The following is a 12152-nucleotide window of genomic DNA, read 5'->3' as shown; positions in this document are numbered from 1 at the left end:
GTGACTTTTTTAGGCATACTATACTATGACTTTTCCTAAAATACTATGTTTAATTTTTTTAACATACTATACTATGACCTTTTTTCGACACACTATTCTATGAATTTTTTTGACATATCCTATGACTTTTTTCGACACACTATACTATGATTTTTTCGACATACTATCCTATGACTTTTTTCGTCTTACTATACTATGACTTTTTATAACTTTTTTGACGTGCTATACTATGACTTTTTATCACTTTTTTCGACATACTGTCCTATGACTTTTTGACATACTATGCAATGACTTTCTTCGACATACATACTACGAATTTTTTTGGCTTATTTAAATATAGTATACTGTGACTTTTTTATCAAAAATGAAACAAGCAAGAATATGTATATTTTTTAACAATTGTTACATTCACTTAGATGACGAGAATATGACAAGAAAAAGTCTCAGGATGGATAGGATTGTCTCAACGTTTGTTCTCACAGACGAGTGTTACAATTAATGGGAAAAGTAAAACACGAGGTAGGTTTTCTTCGGGGGTTCTCAAAGAATGGAAGGTAAAACGCAACATTAACAACACATAGTATACTATGACTTTCTAATTGGACTTACGAATATATTAGGAGCCTGCAAAACAATAATACATTACCCATCTCTTTCTCTTACAGGTATTAGTGGTGAGGAAGAGACAGCACATTTTCTCCTTGGATAAAACAGAGCAGAAGCTTCCTGCCATCCTTAGTCTGCAGGTCTGGGACTTCGAGACGCTCTCCTCTGACGACTTTCTAGGTGTGTTTGTGTGACTGCTTAATGTGTATCTGTGTTTATCTATTTGTATATTGACTGATAAAGTGTATGTATTTGTTTGTGCATGTAGGCACCGTGGAGTTAGACCTCCATGGTTTCCCTCGAGGGGCAAAGACGGCAAAGTCATGTAAGATGGACATGTTGACGGACGGGACAGAGAAAATCTCCATCTTTCAGCAGAAGAGAGCAAGAGGCTGGTGGCCCTTCTGCAAGTCTGGAGAGCTGACGGTACGTAAAAGAACACTGTAAAAAACAACAACAACCAAGTCATATGGATTGACCAACATTTGTTGAGACTTTAACTGACAGTTCTGGGAAGTTTGATTGAGGAGTGTGCTTGGGTGTGGGCTTAATCCATCAGGGGAAAGTGGAGGCAGAGTTCCATCTTGTGACAGCTGAAGAGGGTGAGAAAAATCCTGTCGGCAGAGCCCGCAAGGAGCCGGAGCCGCTGCCAAAACCAAAGTAAGAGTCTGGCCGTTTTTCTCTCACCAAAATTTGAAACTGTTGTGCGTTCCTTTAAGGTGCTCTAAGCTATGTCACTTGTTTTCTAGGCTACAACATTTTTTTCATACAGCAAACATCTCACTATCTGCCATGAACCATACAAATCAGTGTTCCAGCTTCCCGGCCAATGACCGACTAGAAGGATTTGGGGGGGGGGGATAGCTTTGTGCATATTTACCTAGGGACGTAACAGAATGCCCTTAAATATATATAGCCCCATTCACTTGGGCACATTACATGACAGTTTTAATTGTCAGTCTTGTTTAGCCCATTAGCAGGAAGATGGGGAAAATACCTCTGTCTGAGGTCTGTACCATTGCTGCTTAATGTACTACTAAATAAAACTACTTAACTTCGCTTCTCCTCCTTTCCTCCCCAGTCGTCCAGACACCTCCTTCTCATGGTTTGTCAATCCCTTCAAGTGTTTCTTCCACTTGGTGTGGCGAAGCTACAAGAAGTACATCATCATCGCCCTGGTCCTGCTCATCACATTACTGTTCCTCGCTCTGCTGTTCTACTCGCTGCCAGGAGCCATTTCTCAGAAGATAATTAATGGTTAACACACAAAAAACAGACCGACTATGTTCACACTGTAGTTCTAAATATACCAAGTTACTTTTAGATGATGCTACTCCCCTTCCGTGCTTGACAACAACACTCCCCAGCTTTGTACATTACAAATTTATAAAAATTATTTCTTATTGAGATTATTTTTTGGGGCATTTTGACCTTTATTTTTGACAGGACAGCTGAAGACGTGAAAGGGAAGAGAGAGGGGGGATCACAAGTTGGAGTTGAACCTGAACATCTGAGCCTGTATGTTTAGCTTATTATGTGTTAAGGAAGAGTCCATCTTACTTAAAATCACAACACAGAGCTTATTGTAGCTGCCTTTATTATATTAAATGAAAAGGTAATCAGGGTTCTCTTTTTATCTGCTGATTGTCAATATTCAGTTTATTCTGGCCAAACAACAAAATTAATGTATTTTCTTGTAAGCAAATAACTCTGTAACTCAAAGAAATCATTGTCAAGTAATTTATTTGAGTCCTCCTCTTTTACACAATTCAACTCCACAACAAAGTGCAAAAAACAATTATACATTAAATAATGATAAATGGCTGAATATTTTAATCAGACAAACATTTCCCTTATAAATACATTAACCGTGAACATATACTGGAGAGATAAAGATAACTTACGTTTAAAAGGCATCTACATATATACGTATTAAATAATTAAATTAAATTAATTAGACAGGGACAGTGTACATTAACTAACATTGCTGTAAATGCACCAGAATTAGCCAAAAATCTATTTTTAAATCGTTGTCCTTGGACCGATCTTAAAATCGTCTCCCTAAAAAAACAACAATAAGAAGATAACAGTTGACAAAACAAATATAAAAAGTAGCAAAACAGATAAAACTCTTCAAATATTGTAATTGTGAATGTACTGTTCTTATATAGCGTTTTTCTAGTCTTAACGACTACTCAAAGCGCTTTTTACATAGCACAGGAACCATTCACACACATTCATACACTGTGGCCGAGGCTGCCGTCCAAGGTGCCACCTGCTCATCAGATAAACACACACATTTACACACCAATGACGCAGCATCAGGGGCAACTTGGGGTTCAGTGTCTTGCCAAAAGAAACTTTGACATGGGACTGCAGAGCCAGGGATTGAACCGCCAACCTTTTGATTGGCAACTGCTCTACCACTGAGCCACAACCGCCCCGGTTTGTTCCTGTGTTAGAATTGTTTTGTATAAGACTCAGAATGTTGTTGAAGTGATTTGATTGAATGAGTTTACAGTAGCTGTTTTGTTGAACTACTATATTGGATGTTAAGTGTAAATGATGTAAAAGGAGAATTAAGACAAGGAGATCCATATCAGGTGCTCTCATTTTTGGGTTTGTACATATGTGAAGGGATAAGGTGATTGTAGGTTAAACCTGATAAATATCCATCGTGACTTTAAAAGACTGTCATCTATGCTCAATAAAGGAGGGATTTCATGTTTTTGCGCACATGATCTACTGTAATTGTGTTGTGAATGGGAGTTCAATGCCTCTGTTTGATTGACCTTTCCTGAACACCAACAATGACATATATTAAAAAACACATTCTTAAAAAATCTCTCTTGACTTTCAAACATCTTACTGCAAGACATCTGTGTCTGTCAGAGAGATACTCTGCTGCAATAGGCTGACCTGGGGGTAGGAAGAGGATGATGTCACAGTGTGTTGATGTGCAGCCATGTTTGGGCCTCTGGGAAGCAAAGGTGAGGAGGAGGAAGAGGTGGAGGGCATGAAGGGGAGAGAGGCAGAGATGCCGTTTGCTGCAGACATGTTGTTAAGGACTGACGGAGGCAGCGCTGAGCTCTGTCCCTGCTGACTGCTGGAGGTGGCAGCTGAAACACAACATGTCAACTAATTTGTTTATACAGTAGGAAGTGACAAAAACCTCTGGCTGATGGCCTTCACTTTCCTGAGAAAATCAATCCATTTATATTAATTTTTCTGGTATTTATGAACTGTATTCCTTATCATTTGCATGCTCTTCAAAATATTATACCCAAACACAAAATGCTTAAGGACCACAGCCAGAAAATGCATGGCATAAAAATACGATAAAAGTCAAAGTATAGTATGTCATGAAAAAGTGATTAAAAAGTCATAGTAGTGTATTGTAAAAAGATCATAAAAAGTCATAGTGTCAAAAAAGTCATAAGAAAGTCTTACTGTAGCATGCAGGGCTGTAGTCAAGTCCCCCTTTGTCAAGAATATTTGGCGCGTCTAATGGCCGAGTCCGAGTCCAAATACCCAAGAGGAGTCAGAGACAACAGAAAAGCGCCTTGAGTCTCAAGTACTACAGCGCTGGTAGTATGTCATGAAGAATGTAATAAAAATTAATAACATAGTAGGACAATAAAAAGTCTTTAAAAAGTCACAGTAGTGTGTCATAAAAAGTTATGTTATAGTTTGCCATAAAAGTCACAACAACGGCATAGTACAAAATGCAGTTAAAAAAAAAGGAAAAAAAAAGGCATTGTATTGTGTGTTGTAAAACAAAGTCAGTAAACAGTATTTCATAAAAACAGTCATTCAAACACTTTAAAAATAGTAAGTGTAGTATGTTGTGAAAAATTTCATAAAGTCAAAGTATAGTACAGTATGTCATAAAAGTAAAAAAGTCATAGTATAGTATGGCTTAAATTTTAAAAGGCATTAAAAGTACGTTGTTAAATATTACATAAAAAGTCAGTTTTGTATGTCATTAAAGAGTCTTTAAAAAAAAGTGATAGTATAGAATACCATGAGTCGTAAAAAGTCTTTAAAAAAGGTCATAATAAAGTGTCATAAAAAAGTAATTAAAAACTCATAATATAGTGAGAGATAAAAAACATAGTATAGTAAGCCAAAATTATAAAACATCAGAGTGTAGAATATCATCAAAAATGTCATAAAATGTCATAGATTACTCATAAAAAGAGTCATAGTATAGTAGGCTGTAAAAATATGTCATAAAAAATTACGTAAAAAGTCAAAGTATAGCCTGCCATAAAAATGTTATAAAAAGTCATAGTATGGAATGCTGTAAAAAAAGAAAAAAAAGTCATAGTATATACAGTATTATATTGTAAAAACATCACAGTATATAAGGTCATTGAAGTCATTAAAAAGTCTTTACAAATCATAGTATAAAAGATTACATACAAAGTCACAGTATGTCTTAAAAAAGTCATAGTACCTTGTCATAAAAAAATTAAATAAAAGTCATAGCATAGTATGTTGTAAAAAAAAAAAAAAAAAAATCAAACTATAGTATGCCATGAAAGTCATGAAAAAGTCATAGTTTAGTACGTCGTTAAAGATTACATAAAAAGTCATAGTATAGTTTGTCGTAAAAAATACGAAGTCATACCGTAGTATGTCATGATAAGTCATTAAAAAGTCATAACAAGTAATAGTTAGATTTGGAAAAGTCATACAAAATCAAAGTATAGTAGGTTGTAAAAAGCAAGTCAAAACAATGTAGTAAAAAAGTCATAGTATAGAAAGCCATAAAACTGGGTTTTCCTCACAAGTTTTTCTAAATGGAGTTATTTACTACAATGTTAAAATTCAACAAAAAAACTTGTGCAAGGCTAAAGTGATCACTTATTGTAGTCGGTTAACCCTAAATCTGATTGTGACACATCTCATCTCAGGTTCATTTCAGTTACTAAATGACAACAGCAGCCTCACTTAAAATCGACTTTTATAAAAGGGAGGTTCTGGATGTTGCCAAAGTACTCTGCTTTAAAACCAGAATTCAATTCAATTCTGCAAGGAATGACGCAAGCAAGTGACAACTGGGACATAACAGTTGACAAAAGGTACGTCCAAGGTGTGTCTCATCTTACCACAAGTAACTCTGAGTTGCTGGTGCTGGCTGCTGTGGGGAAAGCCAGCTTGACAAAGACCTGCTGCGCCACCTAGAGCCTAAGAAGGAGCAAGACAAAAATGACGGAATGATGATGATATCATGAAGGAATGTTCCTTCTATGTAAATGATCCTTGTGGTTTATAATGAGGTCTGTAGGTAGCAGGTTACATGTTCTTTATTCAAAACTAAACCATATAGCAGACACTGAGCAATTATCTAATGTCTAATCTGCTGCTGTTGTGTTAGTGAAGGTATCACTTACTAGAGTGAGTGTAGTCAATGAAAGCACTTAAGTAAAGTTGTATGAGATCATATTACTATCTCTAACTCATCATTTTTTTTTCTACCTGATATACTCCTTTCTGTGAAAAAAAAACAGCCAACCCCCATTACTGACCTGAGTCTGGTTAATACAGGCCTGTAGTTTCCTTTTTGCCCTCCATCTGGCAACCCGCAGCCTGGTCTTCTCTCGACGCTCTCGCACCTTCAGCACAACAAGATCATTGTATTTTACATTCAAGACAAGCAACTGTAAGAAGACACTTTGACAGAAAATGCCACTTTAAAAATCTTGAAACGTTATTGATGTGTACGGGCCACATTGACTTTTATATGTAAGGACAGAGTCTGCCATAAACACTAAGGTTGACTAACCAGATCTGCCAGCAGCGGCTGAGGTAGCGTCTTCTCCAGCTCTCTGCGTTTGTTGATGCTTCGCCTACGCAGCTCATTCCTGCGCAGTTTGTATTCTTCATAAAGGCTGAGGTCTTTAGTCCAAGGCCGCACCGCCTGGCGTGGCGGGATGCCAGATGGCAAAGCCACCATTGATTGCAGGGAGGCCCCCGACTGAGGCATCCCATCTAAGAGCACACACAAGAAGAGGTTTGCCGTGGAGGGGATTTTTTATTTATTTAAACAAATTACAGTATAGATTAGAGGTTGATCAATATATCAGTTTTCTGATTTATATAATCAATGTTAGCCTCCAGTTATTATAGAAGATTGTTTGGGCCAGGGGGCATAAGTAGGGAAACCACACCTTTGCATTCATTACTGCAAATGCAAGAAATTGTACTCAAAATCTAGCCAAGCAGTATAAACTCAGTAGCAGGACATCTGTCCACTCACACAGATGTACTCACAGGTGGTTGGTCGGGCTGAGCTGAAGGCTGCAGTGTGATTTCTCTGGCTCGTTGGAAGGCCAGACCACTCCGTCACTGACTTTTGAGCCTGGAGGAACAGACAAAAGCATGCACTCTCTTTGACAGATCATTCTGAACCGTGCACTCTCTGAGTTGTCTACCTCGTAATAATGTATCTTAATTCTCTTGGATTGCTTTTCTACCCTACATGGGTGTAGAAATTGCAAAAGATGGTTCTTCATCACTGGCAGATTTGTCCCTGCTAGTGCAAAAATGTTGCCTCAAAAAGAAACTGCCACTTTTATTTCAGAGGGACTGACACACATTGGTCTTTTCTCCTATTTAAAGGGTCTTAAAACAACTTTCTTTGTAAATTAAAAAAACATTCCAATTTGGAAAGAACACTTTCACAAGAATTTCTGTGCTGACTTGGTACTGTCAGATTTGGTATTCAGCACCAGCTTTACCTCTGAATCTGGACGATAACCCTGCTGCACCTGGCAGTCCAGGAGAAGGGTGGACATCACCTCCTGCTCTTCCTCTGGCTCCTCCTTGATACAGATCACCTCCTCCTGCTGCTCCTCCTCCTCCTGGGCCTCCTGCTTCACCTGCATTACAACAGAGGACAACTGGGACTTTAGGAATGTGATGAGAAATCAAAAGGACAATACAGTACCACAACTAGTTAACTTTAAGTTGGAAGGACTATACGTTTACTGGTATCTTTATTCCGTTCAATACCTCTCTGTAGAAGTCAGCCTCGTGGTGTTATTTGTGTCAGTACTAATTATGTCAGTACTAATTGTGGTATTGTGTTGTGTTATTGAGGTTATTCTAACCAGACACACACAATTTTAATAGTTTAGATTTTAATAACACACTCCAGGACACTAACTAAAATCTCCCAGTCCACTGTCTCTCTGTAGGACTCCATTCATTTTTTTGCATTCTGTGAAGCACACAATTTCTATGATGAGCACTACACAGTTTCATTATTATTATTAGAACTATGCGAATATATTATAAATAACAGTCACAGCAATGTTTTTGACTTCCACTGGCTCAATTATTACCAGTTACATTTAATCACATAACATGTAACTAAAGTGTAAGGCTTACTTACACAAATAACTTATAACCAAATGTGATGTCTTTAATCTTAAAGCTTAAGCAAATATCTTTTTTATACTAATGAAGTCCCGTTAAACTCAAGCCACGGCCAAATGAGTTAGATAGAAAGTTAATTAAGACCATCATCTTCACAACACACACTGTATTTCTCAGCAAATAGAGATGATTACCTCTTCTGAAGGCCATTGTGTCTACTACTATGTTCTCCTACTACAAATGAAGTACTAGAGTTAGCCTTTTCTCTTTGTCCTCATTTTAAAAGAGGTCAGAGGTCAATCATGAAGCAGGTAGGGTCCATTTCATTAGGGTGTGCATACGCACGAGTGAGTGTTGGCACCTGTGGAGCAGAGGACGTCAGAGTGGAGCTATCGGCCTGCGTGGAACCATAAGGGGGCAACGAATCAGCGGCTGACTGCTGGCGCGGGTCCAGAGTCAGGGCCTGGACAGTGGGGGGGACCTCGGCAGCGTCCACACCTTCTGTATGTGGCTGCTGAGTGAGGGTCCACTCACAGTCGTCCTCCTGATCCTTTCTCTGTTCTGTGTCTCGCTCTGTGGGACAGATAAAAACTGCAAAAACAGAGACATGTGTTCAGGGATACACTGTGGCAACAATGTTATTTTATCAATGCATGTGCAACGTTCTCAGCAGTTTTTCCTATTTTGTGACCACAACACAGAATGTACTGAATTCAATTGACAAAAAAAACAATGCGTTCTTTCTGGGGGAAAACCTGTGTAATGTAGACATTGTTTATAGTTTACCTCAAACATACTGTATCTTTTACACATTTTTACTTTAAATTGTTGTAACTTGTCAGCTAACATGAACACTGATACCATCCTGCAATAAGCCTATATTATTGGTCTAGCTCTAATTTAAAGAGTGAGGAAAAGGCAAACCATGCAACATTTACCCACAGTTATTATTGCTAAAGATACACGCAAGATTTGATATAGTGAGCCATAACTACACTATTTCAATAATAAATGAATAAGCATTGGTTTTGTTTGACTAAAGCCTGACCTGTAGCCATGCATTTCCACCTTAGTTTTACTTTAGCCAGAGGTGGAAGAAGTACTCAGATTTGAACTTGAGTTAAAGTAGCAATACTACTTTAAAAAGGACCTGCATTCAAAATGTTACAGAAGTAAAAGAACAAAGAAATGGCATCAAAATACACTGAAAAGTACTAAAAGTACTCATGGCCCAATTTCAGAACAACTATCAGTTATATTATTGGATTATATTCACTGATGCATTTCTTTATTGTAGTTTGTTAATTTCACAACGGAGAATAATCAAGTTAAAGTTATAATCTATAATATTACACCAACATGTGTTTTTTGATTACGTTTTTTATTATTTATCTTCAAAGTGGCTATTAAGGGATCAAATAAATGTAGTGGAGTAAGAAGCACAATCTTTGCCTCTGAAATGGAGTGGAGTAGAAGTATAACTTTATGTCTGTGGAAATCTCTCAGTTATCCAGATCATAGTTATTTAAGGATGGTTAAAAATCCAGGGTAACTGGACTTGGTCAAGGATTTTGAAACCTTGACCTTAAACAAGTTAAGTTATCCTTGATGGTATTTTTTACCCTCCTTGGATGAATATATATAGCTTGGCTACCTTTGTATTATTGGCTGGTGACTGAAGCTAATCTCCCAGCCAATTACATATTCTACCAGGTGGGTGGTAAATGGCGCTAATTCTGATGGATGGACAGACGGAAGGACGGATGGACAGACACGTACCTGTACTGCTGTTGAAAGAGTCTGTTTGTGTGTTCACAGAGAGTGAGGTAGACGTATCATTGCTCACAACTTCCACATCTGAATGAGAGAACACTTGTACTGCTTGCCTGCTCGTGCTCTGTGGAGAGGTGCATTCTGGGAGTAAAAAACACAGAGAGGAGTAAGACTAATTGGAGTGGACGGCCAAGTAGGAGTCGGTTGTTTTTGCGGTCATTACCTTGATTTCCTTTCATCAGTGGTCCCTCAGAAGTCCTGGTCTGAGTCAAGCATGATGGAGAGGTGTCAGTGGAGAAAACACATGCACCACCTCTCTGTGCTTGAAGAAAGGAGGACGGGTGGATGCGGACCAGAGTGGAGGCAGAGGCTCTCTGCTGCAGCTCCTCCTCCACTCCTTGCCTATAGTACTTCAGCTTCAGCTCGGTGTAGCGCAGTTTGGCTCGAATGTTGTCAGTCTCCTTCTCTAATTGGGCTTTTTCCCTCTGCAACGTCATGGCGTCCCTCTTCATCAACGCAACTTGGGCTTTCAGCTCCTCAAATTTGACTCCAACCACTTTGAGCATCTCCGCCAGCACCGTCTCCACCGCTACGTTTACTGCTCGCTCAACCACGGCACCCATCTGGCCTCGAATCAACGACACGGCAATGCTGACATCCATGGTGAAAAGACCTCTGATGAACCTTCTCCAGCTGTTTTAGGTCCAAATTTTTACCTGCATGCAAAATGACCTGACAGATTAGAAGTGCAGTTTAATTATTCAGCTATTTGTCTGCTATTCTGTCACTTATTCCAACTGTCTAAATTGCAAGAGAATAATAAAAGTAAATCACCCTAAACATTTAGTCCCAATTTCTTGTTAAAGTTACACTATCATCATGCAGTTACATTTACCCAGTTCTCCCAGAAAGTATTATATTGATTATGCTGTTGGAAAATAAAACCCAGAAACAAACAAAGAAGAGACAAGAAATAGCTCAGAGCATTAACTTCATCCTTTGCATTAAATATGAAACTGCTAAATGTTTCCTGCTCTCATGACCTACTTGGAAAACAAACAGAAAAACTGTCCAGTTTGTATATGTCAGACATCAATCAAGCCCAAAACCATACATTTATTTAATCACTGCCTAATGACGATACAAATTGTCTGTTGCTACAGCTCCTAAGTAGCCTATGCATACTTAAACATTATAATTGTTATAATTTAGTTTCAGATTTCACAACGCCTACAACACTGGCATGTTTTTGAAGTAATAAACATTTCCACTGTGAATATCATCGTCTGAAATTTGGAAAATCTTCACAATAAACAAAGAAAGTACCAAAGACACACTTTTAAGTGTCCCATAGAAGTACCCGTACACGTCTGTGCAGCACTTTTGGCTGCATGAAAGATGCTATTTAAATAAAATAAAGTTGAAGTTAAAGACGAACTTGATGGTGCAGCAAAACAAGCTTGCTTTCTAAAGTGCTCTGTAAATGAAAGGAACTAAAACTTGAGATGAGCATACGTGAAAAATATTGACGACAACGGTACAGTAAAATCTCGAATCTTCGACTTTAAACGTTGGTTTAACACTCGAAACTGTAACTACACATTTCAAAGTGTGTTGAATGTCGTTCACTAAAGTCAAAATTAGAATTAAAGAGTTAACATTGTACTTACCATTTATGTTGTTGGTGATAAATAGCTTAGCCAGTTAGCTGATGGCTAACATAGCTAACGAGAAGCCTCTTTAGTAAGCTATGCACACCATTCGTGACACTAAATAACTATTCTTTAACACTGTTTTCTAGTACATTGACTCCGGTTTCGTTCTGTAAATGGTTTATTTTAACATTCGTTTGGGAATACGTCTGAACAGTGGCTAGTGTAGTTTTACCATCACAACAACAAGGTCTTCCGGTTTTCCTGCAAGGGAAAGTGTTTCCGGTGTTATGCCGATGTCATTAGGCTCGTTCGAGATGAGCCAGATCTGCGCAGAATCGATCACCGGCGATCGGCGCCCGTGTCATGCCGGTTAGATTTCTGTCCGACTTGATCCCGACTTGCTCTGACGTCATGCACAAGTGGGCAACGGAAATCTCACGAGAGCAAGGCGGCCGCAGTTCTGAGACGCAGGCGGCGCAGTTGCTTTTCACCAACTGCAAGAGCCAGGCGGACCCAGGCGGACCCAGAGCATGCTGGGAAACGCCGGCTTCTCAGCTGATTTAACACCTGATTGGTTTAAACCATGATGACGATTTATATAAACTTTTTATAGTTTTTGAATCTGAGGGATTTTAATTGCTATTTGTCTGACTTAAAGACTTATTCTGTACAGAACACGTGTTGTGTGGCTGATTGTAACGTTAAGACGTCAGAGAGACTAAATCTGATCAG

At 38.5% G+C, this 12152-nt stretch overlaps 2 protein-coding genes across 2 annotated transcripts in view; one reads left to right on the top strand and one right to left on the bottom strand.

Annotated features, from left to right (window-relative positions):
* The window catches only part of fer1l6 (fer-1 like family member 6), a 25237-nt gene extending 22844 nt beyond the window's left edge, over positions 1-2393 (top strand). The window contains exons 42-45 of the mRNA XM_034885501.1: positions 666-786; positions 875-1032; positions 1166-1266; positions 1688-2393. Of these exons, the coding sequence (XP_034741392.1) occupies positions 666-786; positions 875-1032; positions 1166-1266; positions 1688-1868 (561 nt within the window). The 3' untranslated portion in view covers positions 1869-2393. The remainder of the gene's footprint in view (positions 1-665; positions 787-874; positions 1033-1165; positions 1267-1687) is intronic.
* Positions 2394-3105: 712 nt separating this feature from the next.
* Positions 3106-11690, bottom strand: si:ch211-67e16.4. Its single transcript, XM_034885500.1, has 10 exons — positions 11436-11690; positions 9989-10481; positions 9772-9906; positions 8354-8583; positions 7353-7493; positions 6886-6973; positions 6398-6603; positions 6141-6227; positions 5721-5799; positions 3106-3725 (listed from the first exon to the last, which is right to left on the bottom strand). Exons 2-10 carry the CDS (start codon positions 10425-10427, stop codon positions 3472-3474), a joined length of 1659 nt encoding a protein of 552 aa, XP_034741391.1. The 5' UTR covers positions 10428-10481; positions 11436-11690; the 3' UTR covers positions 3106-3471.
* Between the last annotated feature and the right edge of the window lie 462 nt (positions 11691-12152).

Source organism: Etheostoma cragini, chromosome 11 (assembly GCF_013103735.1).
Source record: "Etheostoma cragini isolate CJK2018 chromosome 11, CSU_Ecrag_1.0, whole genome shotgun sequence".
Taxonomy (NCBI): Eukaryota; Metazoa; Chordata; class Actinopteri; order Perciformes; family Percidae; genus Etheostoma; species Etheostoma cragini.
This window is presented reverse-complemented; position numbering and strand designations above follow the sequence as displayed.